The 13,919-nt window shown below is 40.5% G+C and overlaps 1 protein-coding gene across 2 annotated transcripts in view; it reads left to right on the forward strand.

The window, feature by feature from the left end:
- The window catches only part of mgat5 (alpha-1,6-mannosylglycoprotein 6-beta-N-acetylglucosaminyltransferase), a 103,843-nt gene that overhangs the window by 31,240 nt on the left and 58,684 nt on the right, over positions 1 to 13,919 (forward strand). For both annotated transcript variants that reach the window (XM_088606206.1, XM_088606207.1), the window contains exon 3: positions 4,409 to 4,582. In XM_088606206.1, the coding sequence (XP_088462332.1) occupies positions 4,409 to 4,582 (174 nt within the window). The remainder of the gene's footprint in view (positions 1 to 4,408; positions 4,583 to 13,919) is intronic.

Raw genomic sequence — 13,919 nt, forward strand, 5'->3', positions numbered from 1 at the left:
TGCAGGATATTGAAGTTTTGAGTGCGGTCAGTGGTATGAAGGAAGAGATGCAATGGGAAATCTATATTTATATACAAATAAGTCTGCATGAATTGAATATTTCTGTTCATGCATTTGACGTGTGACGTCCAGGCAAGCATGGACTATTTTAAAATTTTGGAAGTAACTTCATGATTCTGTTTTAGCTGCGCAGGAGATGGTCATTAGTGCACAATACAGTACATAGGTTGTCTCAAATTTGTTTTGAATGATGTGCAGTGTATTTACACACCATGCTGGCTTGTTTAAAGTTCATTCATTTTCCGAATAAAATCTGAAAGGATAATGTGGCTACTCTGAAAGGGGTTTGGCACTACCTGTTCTGTGCCTCAGAAATGCCCAGAAGAACGGCGATTGCCAAGTATCGCTCAGTCCATTTAGAGAGGACACAATGTGTCAGCATTAGACGCTGTGCTGATTCCATCATAGAGCACCTCAGTATTCTCTCCGTGCCAGTGTTCCAGATTTAAAGCCTCTGTGGTAACAGTGTAGTTCATATACTGTAGGCCATTATGTGTCTTAACTAAAAATGCGATGTGAATTCCTGTGAAATTTAACCTACATTGACAATAACGCCATTCTTCAATTCTGTGAGCCTCAGTGACTGCTGTAATTGGTACCCATTGATGCCCTTAGTTAGCAGAAGCTTTCCTAGTAGCACTGTAATGCACTCCTTTGCTACAGTACGATGCTAATGATTTGTACTGTGGTACATGTGTTCATTCAGGAACATTTAAATCTTTCAGTATGTTTTGCTAGGTTCTGTGCTTTATCTAAGTATCTGTGTAAGTTGTGCTTGTGTAATTTCACTGGTCTAGGTTAATATGTTTACTTTACATAACCATTCACCTGATTTTCATTTTTATCTATTTCAGATGCATAGGTTGCCTGTCTCAAACACTAACTACCTTTTCCCTTTAAAAGAAGCATTTACCTGAGTCTGTGCCACCAGCCTTGCTAGTTTTTGTAACCAGTTTTTTAGATTTCAGCAGGAATGCAAGTGCACTGGAAGTAGATCCCCATGAGACAGAGGGTCAGCAGGTTGCACAAAGGAGCAGATGTAGGGAAGCAACATGTCTGTGTCCTATTTGCCGCATCCTGTTGAGCATCACTCCCATTTAATAGAGGCTGTGGGTGGGTATTAACTCCCTCTCACTGATGACATTAGTTTGTGCCCTGGCAGCATCTTGACATTTCCAACTCATTTCTACTGTGTCCGCTTGCTGCTCCATGCAACTGTGTAGGTTCCCAGTGGAACTGTGGCAAGCTCTCAGTGAAGCGTGATCCTGGAGGTCGGAGCTCTGTTTCCCCCTAGTCAGAGTCTTATTTATTGTTATTGAGGCATAAACTAATGCAAGGCTGATTTATCGTTACGGGGTCGTAAATCCGTCTGGAATTTCCGATTGTATCATGATGACTGCTTCATACAATATCTCTTACATTTTCTCTTTCAATTACTTTGTTTGCTTTACTTGTCAGTGAGGAATTCTGACCACATTTTTGAATTGGGAATTGAAAGTTCAGAATGAAACAATAGGATGTTGTAGTATACATAAACAGTGTTTTGCTCCTTATCTTGGAGCTTGTGATGTTTGGTGTACATCATTGTTTAACTTCAGTTGTTCATCTGTATTGATATTTCCATAAAATTGTATAATTGCATTTGAACAGGCATCTTTATTTTTTCAGAAGGTTCACCTTTAATTGTATTTATTTGCATTTCCCAGGAATGCAGAGAGTCAGTGGAGGCATACTGGGGAACTAGTCATAGGTGAAAAGCAAAGGTGCATGAGTTAGATAGAGGAGACCTTACAGGCACATTATTACAGTACCTGCAATAGTAGGTGGGTGGCTGTGGTACCAATTACTGTAGGCATGCTTAATGCAGAGAAGAGTGTAGTACATCAAGAGGTGTATTTACCATCATATCATCAAAACAATGGACTGTAGCAATAAGGTTCAATTGAGAAATGCTTAAATGTTAGAAAAAACTGCAGAAGCTAGTACTTCAGTATACTGTATGAAATTTACAGCACCAACCCTAGCATTTAAAGTACGCACTTGAGCATAAAACATTCATCACAGAAAATAAGTGCATTTTAAGGCTCTCAGTGAGTGCATAATGTTTAAAATGTGCTGGATGGGGACCTATTATAGGAAAGGCACTGAATATGGTATTGACCCGACTTGGTGATTATAATATTAGCCAAAAAATATAACATGTTGGTGAACTTTGCAGTAACACGTTTTCCATTGCAGGCACATTTGTAGTTAATATTTCTTCTAGGACGAAGCATCTGTATTTAGTGGGATCGTCAGGCCAAATACATTTGAAAACAATGATCTGCACAGTACCACAGAAGCTAATTAACTACTTTTTGGTATTTTCATATTTTAAGTGCCTGGTGCAATAGCTAAAAATGAATCATTTTGGAGTTGTAACATTTCTTTGAATGTGGATGAAGAACCTGAATATTATTTTAGCTGGTTTTAATATTTTGTACATGATATCAGCATGTCTTTGAGGTGAAAAACAAAGTGAATAAAGTTGATGATAAAAGTCAGACCTACAGTATGTAAGGTCATAGGAAGCTGTAATTGTTAATTGTTATGGTATGTTACCTCATTCCAGTAATATACTGTACACGGTGTATCACCTTGAGGTCATTGCGGTTCATGGTTGCTGCCTTCATCACAATGCAAAGAGGGCATCAAGTAAATTGAGTTCCCATGCTGAATAGACTGCATTCCAGATACTCACGCTGTCAGGTGTATTGGTGTATGCCAGTCAGATTTAATCCTTTATCTTATCAGGTAAATCATGCAAGAATAAATTCTCATTTACAATTTACAATGATTTTCCCATTTAACCCCTATACTGAAGTGTGTTGTTGTCCCACCTGCCATGAGTCCACAGCCCTGTGGTCCAGAGCCCACAGCTTGTACTACAGATTTGATTATGATTATAGCACTTGTTCCCCCTTTTCCATTCTGCTGTTAATCTATTGACAAATATTATGTTCTCTGAGGTAGCAGAAAATTATTTTGCTAACCTCTCAAACTTGAAAAGTGCACAACTACTTTTACATTTTGCTATATGCAGGCTTCTGAGCAAAAATCTTTATACTGTACGTGCCACTTACGTTGTGCGCTCCAAATTCATGACACCGGGTCACATACAGTCTAGCAGAACAGCAGGGCAGTTGTAAAGTGTTATCTCCTGAAATCTGAAGTTAAGTTAAGGAAGCTGATTATAAGGCAGAGTACTAACATAAACCCTTTCTACTTGAATGTCACATAATGGCTCACTTAGGGGAGGTAAAATTATTGCATTTCTACTGCAACTAAACTGTTGCAGTCTTCTCCTCAGCATGTTTTAATGTCCATGTATATTTTATGAAGATGTGCCTTTAACTTCTCTGTCTCATCAAAGAGTGATATGAGCAGAAGGTATCATTAATTGGACTCTGCTGTTATCCAGGAATGTGAGAGTTTTGGAGAACAATTGCAGATCTCCTAGGGGAGGAGAGCACAGATAATCTCATCTGGGGTTTGGTGCCAGGGGAAGAGTGAATTGATGCTAATGTGTTCTCTGAAGGTTGTCTTTGCCACCAATGCATGCAACATCTCCTGTACTAGTATTTGTTTAAACATGGGGGGGATCTCTGTTTGAAGTTATAGGAAAAACATGAATTCACACAAGAATATTCTTTAATGTAATTTTTTAAGGGGTTTTGCATTGCTAGTGGAAAAATGCTCTGCGGTATGTACACAAAACAATTTCATGATTAATGTCCTTTTGTTGAAACATTAATCAGTTTGCTGCAAAGGAACAAGTCCAGGTTAATTTCCCACTGGAAAGCAGAGTGAGTGTTTCAGCTGTTGAGCCTCACACCCGAAGAATGGTGTGGACGTGACCTTTACTTGTTCCTTTGCTGCCAACACTGATGTAGGTCTTCACTAGACATCTTCACGTACCAGTTTGACCAGAATACCTACTGTAGTAGAAAAATCCACAAATGTTTGAAACACCACGTGAATCTCCATTTCGTCATCTTAAAAAAGGGTTCCTAACTTTTTACAGTCAATTATGTAAAGCAAATGAGTAAATTTAACAATTACTTTAATGATTCAAAATCACTATTTTTCCTAAATGCACTGCAGTTAAAGTCAATAACAATAGTTATTATATAAAAACGAAATGGGATAGTCTGCACCTACAGTAAGTTATAATTACTGCTTAAGAACATCAGCACTTCCTGTTTTCCTTGTTACAATGTCCAGTCTAAAAATAAGAGGCCGATAAAATGCTGATCATGTCAGGCTGACGGTTTCTTTTGTGCTTTCTCTTGTTGTTGTTTTCTTCAAGATTTGAAGAAGACCTTGGCTGTTCTCCTGGACAACATCTTGCTCCGGCTGGGCAAGCTTGAGGCCAAGGTGGAGAACATCGTTTACAACGGCACAGGGGGCAACCTGACGAACGGCACCTCCGCCGCCGGAGCCGGAGCGGGCGCTGGGAACGCAGAGAAGGTGAACGTGGCAGGTAGGTGCTTCGTCTCGCCTCCGACAAACAGCCCCAGGGCTCTTTCCATGCAGCTAAGGGCATATACAGTAGTTTTTATTTCACTTCTGACCATTTCTGTTACTTCGTTGCACTGTGGTAGTTCCAGCATCGGTTCCAGAAAAGTGGGATGTGTACAGTATATTGCTGGGAAACCTGCAATTGTGGAGGCTCGAATTATCAGCTCAAATACCGTGTAGATACAGTACGTCTTTCAGCCTGTTAGCAAGGCAACAGTAATTGAAGCAGACATACACACACCTGGTATGTGGATTTAGACTCATTTCTTTCACTGTAGGTAAAAGCCAAGCATCTCTAAAGCTTAAATGTAGAATTCCGCGTTCTGAAGTGGTGTCTCTGTAGGTGCCCTTTTATTTTTGCAGTTGCTTCAATGTACAGTAATTGCTTTCCTTTGACTCTGTTTTGATTGTTGCATTTCACACAGTTTCAGATGGATCTGTCTCCCATAGTTTCTGTGGCTCTGTCTGTGGTTTATAGGCATCAGTGACCTACTGTATAGCAGGGTAGCTTGCAAGCAAAGATAAAGACTCGGGGAGTTGGCTCCAGCTGTGCTCAGATCAGCTATTATTAGTTTTAGTCCAAGCCTGGGAAAAACATGTTGGAAAAAATAGTTATTAAAACAGGGTCCTTTCAAATTCTAAATAAAAGTAAAACGACTTGCGGCTCTTTGTTCATTGAGATATGATAGATGACCTTTAGGTCCCAGTTCATGTGGAGTTTGCATATTCTCTTCGTGTGTGCTGGGTTTTCTCCCGGTGCTCCAGTTCCCTTCCAGCTTCCAAACACGTCCTGGTTGGGTTATTTGGTGTTTTTAAGTTGTCTGTGTGTGTGGCGACCTGCACAGGGCTAGCACCATAGGTTACTGAGATAAGATTCAGGCTGCCACAGCCATCACCAAGAATAAAGGGCTTTCTGAGAGTGGAGGGGTGGATTCCATATTTGAACATAATTTACCAAACTTCTGGTCAACTTCTGTTTAAGAACCTTTATAGATTATTAACCTGCAGGAACAGTATGACTCAGCATCGTGGGTTCTTTATGAATTTATGCCTGATAATATAAATCTTGGTTTGTTTGTTTGTTGTGTTAATTATGACAAATTTGCAAGTCTACTTAATAAGTTACCAGATTAAGGTAGGTTAGCCACATAATAATTCATAAAAGATCTCCGTTTCTTCTGTTTTTTTAAACGTGTGTGTGATTATAATATTTCACAGCTTGCGTTGGAAGGTTCAGATTAAAATTAATCTGTGAGTCAGCAGTACAAGTTGATGAAATGCATTTTTTAAAAACTATTGTCTCTCTCAGAAAGCTACTGAATGTTGACAGATTTTTTCAAATCAGAATTAGCCCAGATAATGTGCTGTAATTTCATGTAAGCTTTTGAAGTTAATATCCCCTAAACTCTTTTGGTATTTGCCGCAAGGCTTCCAGAACATGAATTAGTGGCTAGACTAGTATTTTGGATCTGAGTTAGAGTAAGATGTGGCAAATACCAGCCCTACAGCGAGTTCCTCCTTGCTGTATGACACGTTCGTTCTTGCCTCTTCCAACGGTTCCATAGATTAAAATTGGTCGATTGCAACACAAAACCCTCGCCTTCACTGGTAGGCCAGAATCAGGTTATGACGGGCTCTTTGAATCTGTCTCCCAACGTTAAGTCCAAGTGTCTAATGAGAGACAGAAATTATAGTCAGTGGCTTTTTATATTAGCCTCTAACAAGTCAGGCCCTGCCAGCTCGCAGCCATCAATCCTCTCAGAGCAAGCAGCTGTTTCTGAGCTCTACAAGGTAATAATTCAAGCAACAGCTGCTCAGCTGTTGGGTCTGCTTTATACTTCGACGAGGAGCTTGCAAACACCAGACTTGGATCTTAGCACCGCTCACAGCTCCTGCATTTCAACCAGGATTTTAAGAGGAGTGGCTACATTTTGACCACTCGTAATATTGCAACTTTCAGCACTGGTTCTGGAGCACAGGAGGGAGGATTTGGGAGCGAGCAAGGTTATGAGTAGACACTCTTGATTATTTGTCTCATCTGTACCGTGCACAGAGCTGATTGAAAATCATGATTTCTTCTTTGCATTCTTTTTTTTCCTTTTATTGTAATTTTTACGTTGTTGTACATTTAGAGTGAGTGCTTCACTTGTCTTTTTTTTCCTGCCGTTATTAGGTAAATTATTTTATCAGTGTGCTGTATTTATAACAGTACAATAGTTGTTAAGACTACTTAGAAATGTTAGAAATCCCCTTTTTTTTACGGTGACTCTTGAATATTATTCATTGTCTGAGTGAGCATGTTTGAGGGGGATCTGTGACTCCTGAACAAATAGCAGAGACGTGTTGTCTGTTGGTGGGATTATATCAAAATACACCTAGCACAGAAATGAAAGGTCACAGTCAGATGGCAGATGTCTTTCTTACCAGCAGAGCCTGGGCATGATGTTGATTACCGGTGTGTTTGTAGCCTGCACATCATTTGAATATTAAACAGTATGCATGCCTCTTTCCTCCAGGCCTCTACCCACTCTGTCAGCCCAGGCATGTGACGAAAGTGCAGGTGCTGGATGGTGTTTTATTTCCCCCATTTTTGCAATCTGAGTTGTATGAGTAATGAATAGTATTTGTGTTTAAAAAGCCCCCCTAAAAAATCCTGGAGCCCCTGTGCTGTGAGAGCTTTTGTTATCGAATTTCTTTGCTGTACATCTGAAGCACTGTGGCTGGAGTGTGTCCTGACCTGAATACCGGCTGCAGTTGAAATGATTGATAATTTTGAGGTGAATGAAATTCCTTTGTGTTCAGAGGCTTGAAACACACCACTTAATTACTCTGCATTGAGATGCATTGTTTTCCATAAAAGCTGTTAATGTCTGGAGATGTGAAAAGTAAAAGCTCCAGGGAGAGAGGGAGAGAACCTCTCAGCAATGCCGGCTGAGCACGAACAAGCCTAAGCCCCTGTTCCTGCCTTCGTTGTTTACCCCTCCCTTCTCCACATGGCTTCTCCCGCAGCAGCTCCTGGTGGGGCGTTCTCGGCCCCCTGCTCACAGCCAGGCCATATCCCTGCTGGACGAGGGCTGGTGTTTTTTGAGTGCTGCCTTGTGCACGCCTGAAGAGATCACACTCTTGCGATTGGTGAATTTGTAGGGTTTTTCCTGAAGATGTGATATGACTGGATGGCGACCGCTGCAGCTGTAGGTTTCCCCACGTAAAGCCGTCTCCCTCTCAGTAGATTGGAAAGAAAGAAGAAGTTACACATCAAAGGCATGAAGGAGGATGTGGTTTGGGTGGTGTCTCAGGCTCTACTGACTGCTAATGACTCTAATTGAAGATAATTTAAAAAAATATTCAGCTTTCTATCTATTTTCTCAACCCAATGTTACTGTAACTTGATACTGTGTTGTAAAGACCTTCATGAAAGATCTCTATAATCTTAAATCAACCCTAGTGAAGACAAATGTCTTTCGTCCACCGTATTAGCATGGGAGGGATTGCACACTAAATCTGTGACTTCTTGATGCAATAGAACTGCCGTTTCATTTGTTACCGGAATAGAATGTGTTAGACTTTCTTATCTCTTGGTCAGTCATTCGATTCAGTCCAGGATGTGAGCTCTTCTACAAGTCTGCTATTGGTTTTTCTGTTCCATGGTGACAATGGTCTCCTCTCTCGTCGGTGGAGCTTGGGGTGAAGGCAGAGCTTGTTCTAGCAGTACTGTGTATGGACATGTACGTAGAAATATAAATCATGATTTTCTTTCAGAACAGGGTTAGTACCAAATACAAGGACAAAGGTACAGAGTAAAAGGAAGGCAAAAAAGCCTTAAACTCCATTTAAATTGTAAACAGTACTTTAATATTAAGATGGGCCTTTTTCCATTGAGGAACTTGAACAAGCACCTCACAACTTAAACCTCACACAACAGTTTATTTTGTGGTAATATGTTATAAGCAGTGCTTACGTTAAGCATGTGTACTTTTTAAAATGTCAAGATATTTTGTTGAGAATGTTTCCTTTTATTTAAATAGGCTTAGAAAGCTTTCATCCTGCCGAAAACACTACTTTTTAAATTACTGTAGTTATTACTGCAGTGTGCATTTTTGCAAGGGATTCCGACAAATGCTTTGAACTGTTACACACAGACACCAAGCAATGCCGTGCCTTTGTGACTGTGCCTTAGTTTACAATAGTCAGGCAAGGCAGCCTCATCGTGGTCCCGGGTGGCTCTCCTACCCAGCACACCAGGACACACTGCTCTATTGTACAGAGAGGCGGTGAAGGAGCTGTGTGGCTCGGTGACTGACAGACAAGCCAGTAATGTGAGAATGCTGGATTGCAACCAAAGGTCATTTCAGAGGATTTAATCTCCTTGAAAGAACTCGGTATCTGTAAGGTACTATCTAACCTTTTATTTGAAAGCACTTGATGTGGATTAAGGCCTATTGATCTGATGAAAGCCCAGCAGCTTGTGTCCGGTGGAGAGCAGACTGTTAACATCGCACTGCCCACGATCGCCAGATCAGCAACAGTGATGCTGGGGCTGGTGCTCAGCTGGAGACCATCTGTTTAAGTTTGAATCTAATACATATTTTAATCTGTTTTAACATTCAGTGCGGTTGCCTGGTTTGGTAACCTTAATACGTATGCTGTAATAAACAGACTGAGCAAGGTTGTGAAGGTAGCCAGCAAAATTATTGGTGTACAACAACTACAACATCCAGACATCTACGTCAAACAAATAGTACAGAAGGCCAATATAATCACTGACTGTCATCAGTCTACCATCAGACTACCCCCTGCACAGTGGATTTGTACTCCTTCCATCTGGCCGTTGATTAAGACTGCCTAGATTCAACAAAGTCATCTTTTATTCCCACAGCTATCTACCAGTTTGGACATTTGACTACATTTACTTTATCTGTACAAGTTATAGATTTAGTTTCTTTCTCACCATATGCCTATTAAATGTATTGTGTAAAGTATTATGTCTGTTAAATGTATTGTGTTATGACTTTACCTGCCTGTAAGGCACATTTCCCATCTGGGACAATAAAGTAAGTACAGAATGTACATAAAAAATAAATACCGTGTTGTAAGGTCTGATAAACTAATTTTGTCATGCATTGTTGAGAGCAAAGTGATAAGCTTAGTTCTCTTTTCTGCTTGATACTTCATTTCTTCACTGATTTGTGGTGCATGCTGCTCGCTGAAAGAGCTGGCACATTCCCCCTGCCCCACCCCGTTGGAAGATGCTGGCAGCATCCTGTAAGTCAGCCGTGCAGGGGACTGCAGGTGGAAGGGTGGCCAGTCGTGATGAATGCTCTGCGAGATGTTCAGCGATACACGGCGAGACTCTGGAACGAAACCTTAATGCAAAGCTCTCCGGGGGTATTCAGTTCTTGCACATGTCTTTTTGTAAAGGTGGGGTTTAACCCAAAAGAATCAGTGTGCAACAGTAGCTTGTAATGTAGTTATGACTAACCACAATTACATGTTAACTTTAAGCAGAGATTTATTTCATTGGTTATTGTTATTGTTAAGTAAGCAGTTGATAAACAGGCTTTCCTTCTTAAAGACGGATGTGAGGAAACACAGCACAAGTCACGTCAAGCTGCTATTCATTGGCCGTACCTGTAGGTTACCTTGTAGTCTCTGCTTTGTCAAGACTGCTTGACGTCTTCTCACAGCACAGTTTAGGGCTGAACCCCTGCGGTGTCAGAGACAAGCTCAGTCAAGCTTCAGGCGGGGAGCAGCGTCAGTGTGCAGGCTGCTAAGGAGAAAGCAGAGGTGAAGTCCTATACTCTGGTTTCGTAGCTGGAAGGTTGTGGTTTTAATTCCCAGAGGGATGCCTGAAATCAGGCTTGGAGTAAGGTACTTAATTCCGATTGCTGTTGTTAGATGCCCTCATGTAGTTTGTCGTAGTAAAGGAGAATTGGTTAAGGAGTAAGAAAACCCTGGGGCAGCTTTCTGTACTCCCAGAAAAACACATGTCCCTCAAGTTTTTTAATAGACTTTCTTTTCCCTTTTTGCAGTCACTTGTGTTTAAGCATGAACACAATCAACAAGAGATCTAGTCTTAAAACTAGTAAAGACCACTACTTAAAAAAAAACTCGTAAAACAATTCAAGTGGATTTCACTGAAATTGTAGAAATACTAAAAGCTGAGGGATGCATGTGTACTGACATTCAAGGGATGAGTGTAGTACAAGGTCTGAGAGTATTAAACTCTTCCTCTGCTGTATCACTGCTGATTAAGAATGTTTCTGAAACCTGCCTCCATCAGGGGTTGAGGTGGTGTTTCAGATCAAGTGCACAAAAACTGTTGAGTGAAATGAATGCATAAAAGAGAATGAAAAGGGTTAGACAGAAAAAGACAGTATTCTGCATATTACTGGAATTGCACATTGAGGTAGCTTTTATATGTTTTCCTGAGATTAACGGTGCAGAAGCTTGCGGCTTCATGAACATTGTGAAATGAGCAGTAGATAATGAAAGAATTATCGGGATGTGTGGCAAAGGTGTGTTTGCATGTATTATACAGTAAGTAAAGTGCCTGTGTAGGTTTGAATATGTGCGTGTGTGGGGTAAAATGGCCTCCCATGCTTTTAATCTCTGTTGCTTCCTTCTTTCAACACATCAAGGAACTGGCTGAGCCATACGCGTTTAAATATTTTGACTGTGTGCAGTTAGTCCTGCCCTGTTGCTGTAAGTGATGCCTACGTTGAAATTGTTTTAGTTAGTCGAGGGTTTGAGAATGTGCAAGAATGTTTTGTTTTTAGTATTTTGAAAGCAGAGCACACTGAATATGTGCAGATCTCGTGCACCGTTTTACACTTCAGTGCTGCAGTGTATATTTGGGGGAGTGTATTGTTATATGCATATCTTTTATGGCAATGAAGTGTAGAAGACATGACGTCCTTCAAATTTCTCTTTCTTTAAAGAGAGTTGTGTCTAATTGGGAGTGATCATATTTCATGATGTTGAAGCAGTTTTCTGAGTGGGATTTGATGGTTTTTCTGTTTGAACACCTGCTACCATGCATTTTATTTTAATAATTTTCCAGTTATATTCTATGTTGCAGCTGTTGTCTGGAATCATGGGTCCACAGATTTCAGGGAGCAAAGAGCCAACTTGTGCTTTGGTTTACTTCTCTTATCATGTTACCTTGAGCCAAAACCCCTTGCATAATTTGAAAATGTTATTTAAAAAAATGGACACATTATTAATACCAATTGGGTAGAACTGCACCAGAAAAGACACTTGACACTTGAGAGACCCAAAGTCCCAAATAAACCTTCTGCTTAATATTTTATTCCCAATCCTAAATGTTCACATTGAAGGCTTTAAATGGGAAAAAAGGCTGCAGTGACAGTCTGCAAAAACTAAAGAAGAAACTGAGATATGCTGAGTTCGTAGGTGCTCAGGCATGTCTGTGGTTTTTCGCAGCAGTTACTACCAGAAGCCATTCTGGGTAAGTCTTTAACAACTCATCAAACACGGTGGAGCCATTTCTGTCTATTTGTCACGCCAGATTTGCTCAAGCTCTCTCCAGCTGCCTGGGGATCACTTACAGTATGAACAGTTTGAGCAGTTTGTAAGTATTTCCAGACATTCTCGATAGCATTCAAGTCTGTGACTGGACCACTCAGGGAACTCCCTTTCTTACTCTTAAGCTACTCCAGTGTAGCTTTGCCCTTGTGCTTTGGATCATTGTCCTAAGGAAAGGGGAATTTCTGTCACAAATGTAGATCTGAAGCAGGTTATCCTCTTAATATTTGCTGGTGCAAATGGTGATCTTGACAAGCTTACGAGAGAAGCAGAACTCTAACATAATGCTGCCATAACCATGACATAAAGGATGTTGTAGACTGAGTGATGCTCTGTGTTGAATGTGCGTCAGTTGTAACACTTTGCATGTAGACCAAGAAGTTCCTATTTTTGTCTTATCTGATGATATGACCTTTTGCCACATTTACAGTATCTCTGGGTTTCTTTGACCTCATGAAGGATTTGAAATGTTTTTTTTTTCCAATTCTTTAAACAAAACCTTTGAGTGACCTGGATATTGTTGACTCGTGCAAATTCTCTCATTCACTCACTCTTCAACTTTTTATCTTTTTCAAAGTCGCCATTGGCCTCATTATGGCATCCCTAACTAGTAATTGTGAGGGGACAGACTGATCAGGACAGTGTCTTGGCGTCCTTCACTACTCAATGATCAGCTTCACCATATTCAAAGAGATATTAAGGGTCTTTGAAAAGTTTTCTTACCCTTCTCTTGATATGTGATTTTATATATCTTTATCCCTGAATTGTTTTTAAAGGTTCTTGGTCTGCCTGAAGGTTTGCTTGAAGTTCACTACCTTACAGGGAACATTAGAGAAGTTACAGTGCGAGGAGACTGTTTGCAACGCCTAGCCTGTTTAAGAGGTGATACTGTAGTTCATTCGAGGCTCTCAGCCAGCCATGTCTTCAGAGAACCCAGGGTTCAGATTAAACAACATGACTAACAGCTTATTTCACACTCCCACAACCTTTATATACAGTACATACAATGTAGATGCCCTTGTCCTGAAATCATGTGAACCACTGTTACGGCACAAAGCCCGGTTAACTAGCTGTGTGTTAGACGTTTAGGCACATTTTTGCACCTAAATTAATTTAGATCTGCCACAGTGCAAGTCTGAACAGCAATCATGACTTTTCCATTTGTCTCGTCTTTGATGTTTCCTTTTTTCTTTTCGTTTTTTGGTTTGAAGGTGTAAAGCAGGTTGTGGATGTGACACCTATTATTTGATTTGCTACTGCAGAGTGTTGTGACTGCAGACTTTAACGCAAAAACAATTGTGAAAACTGTGCCAGGATCTGAATACTTCTGCAAGGCAGTGAATGAGGGGTTCACTTCGATGGCTGGCTGGCTAGGGCAGCTAGAGGGGTGCGCACCTCACCTGCTCTTGAAGATCTGGCTGTGGAACCAATTGCAAGAGACCAGTGTTTTTAAACCAACACTATAGTGGTGTGCTGAGGAAATATTTATTAATCAGTCATGGATTATTTTATTAATCTGTAGAGACTAAATAGTTTTTATCATCTTGCTACTTGTAGTATTCCTGTCTGGGTAATTCAGTTCTTTATCTGATCTCTGGTTTCAAGTAGCTCTTGTGAGTTTAGTACTTACAGTAGACTAGTCTGCCATAAGTTTCATAATGTACAAGTAACTACATGCATGTTGAACAATTGCAGATTTAAAATCTTCGCTGGGGTTCACAGAGCGTTTGTTTTTATGATGCTTTCTTCTATTT

Source organism: Lepisosteus platostomus, chromosome 14, assembly GCF_059453375.1.
Source record: "Lepisosteus platostomus isolate fLepPlt1 chromosome 14, fLepPlt1.hap1, whole genome shotgun sequence".
NCBI lineage: Eukaryota > Metazoa > Chordata > Actinopteri > Semionotiformes > Lepisosteidae > Lepisosteus > Lepisosteus platostomus.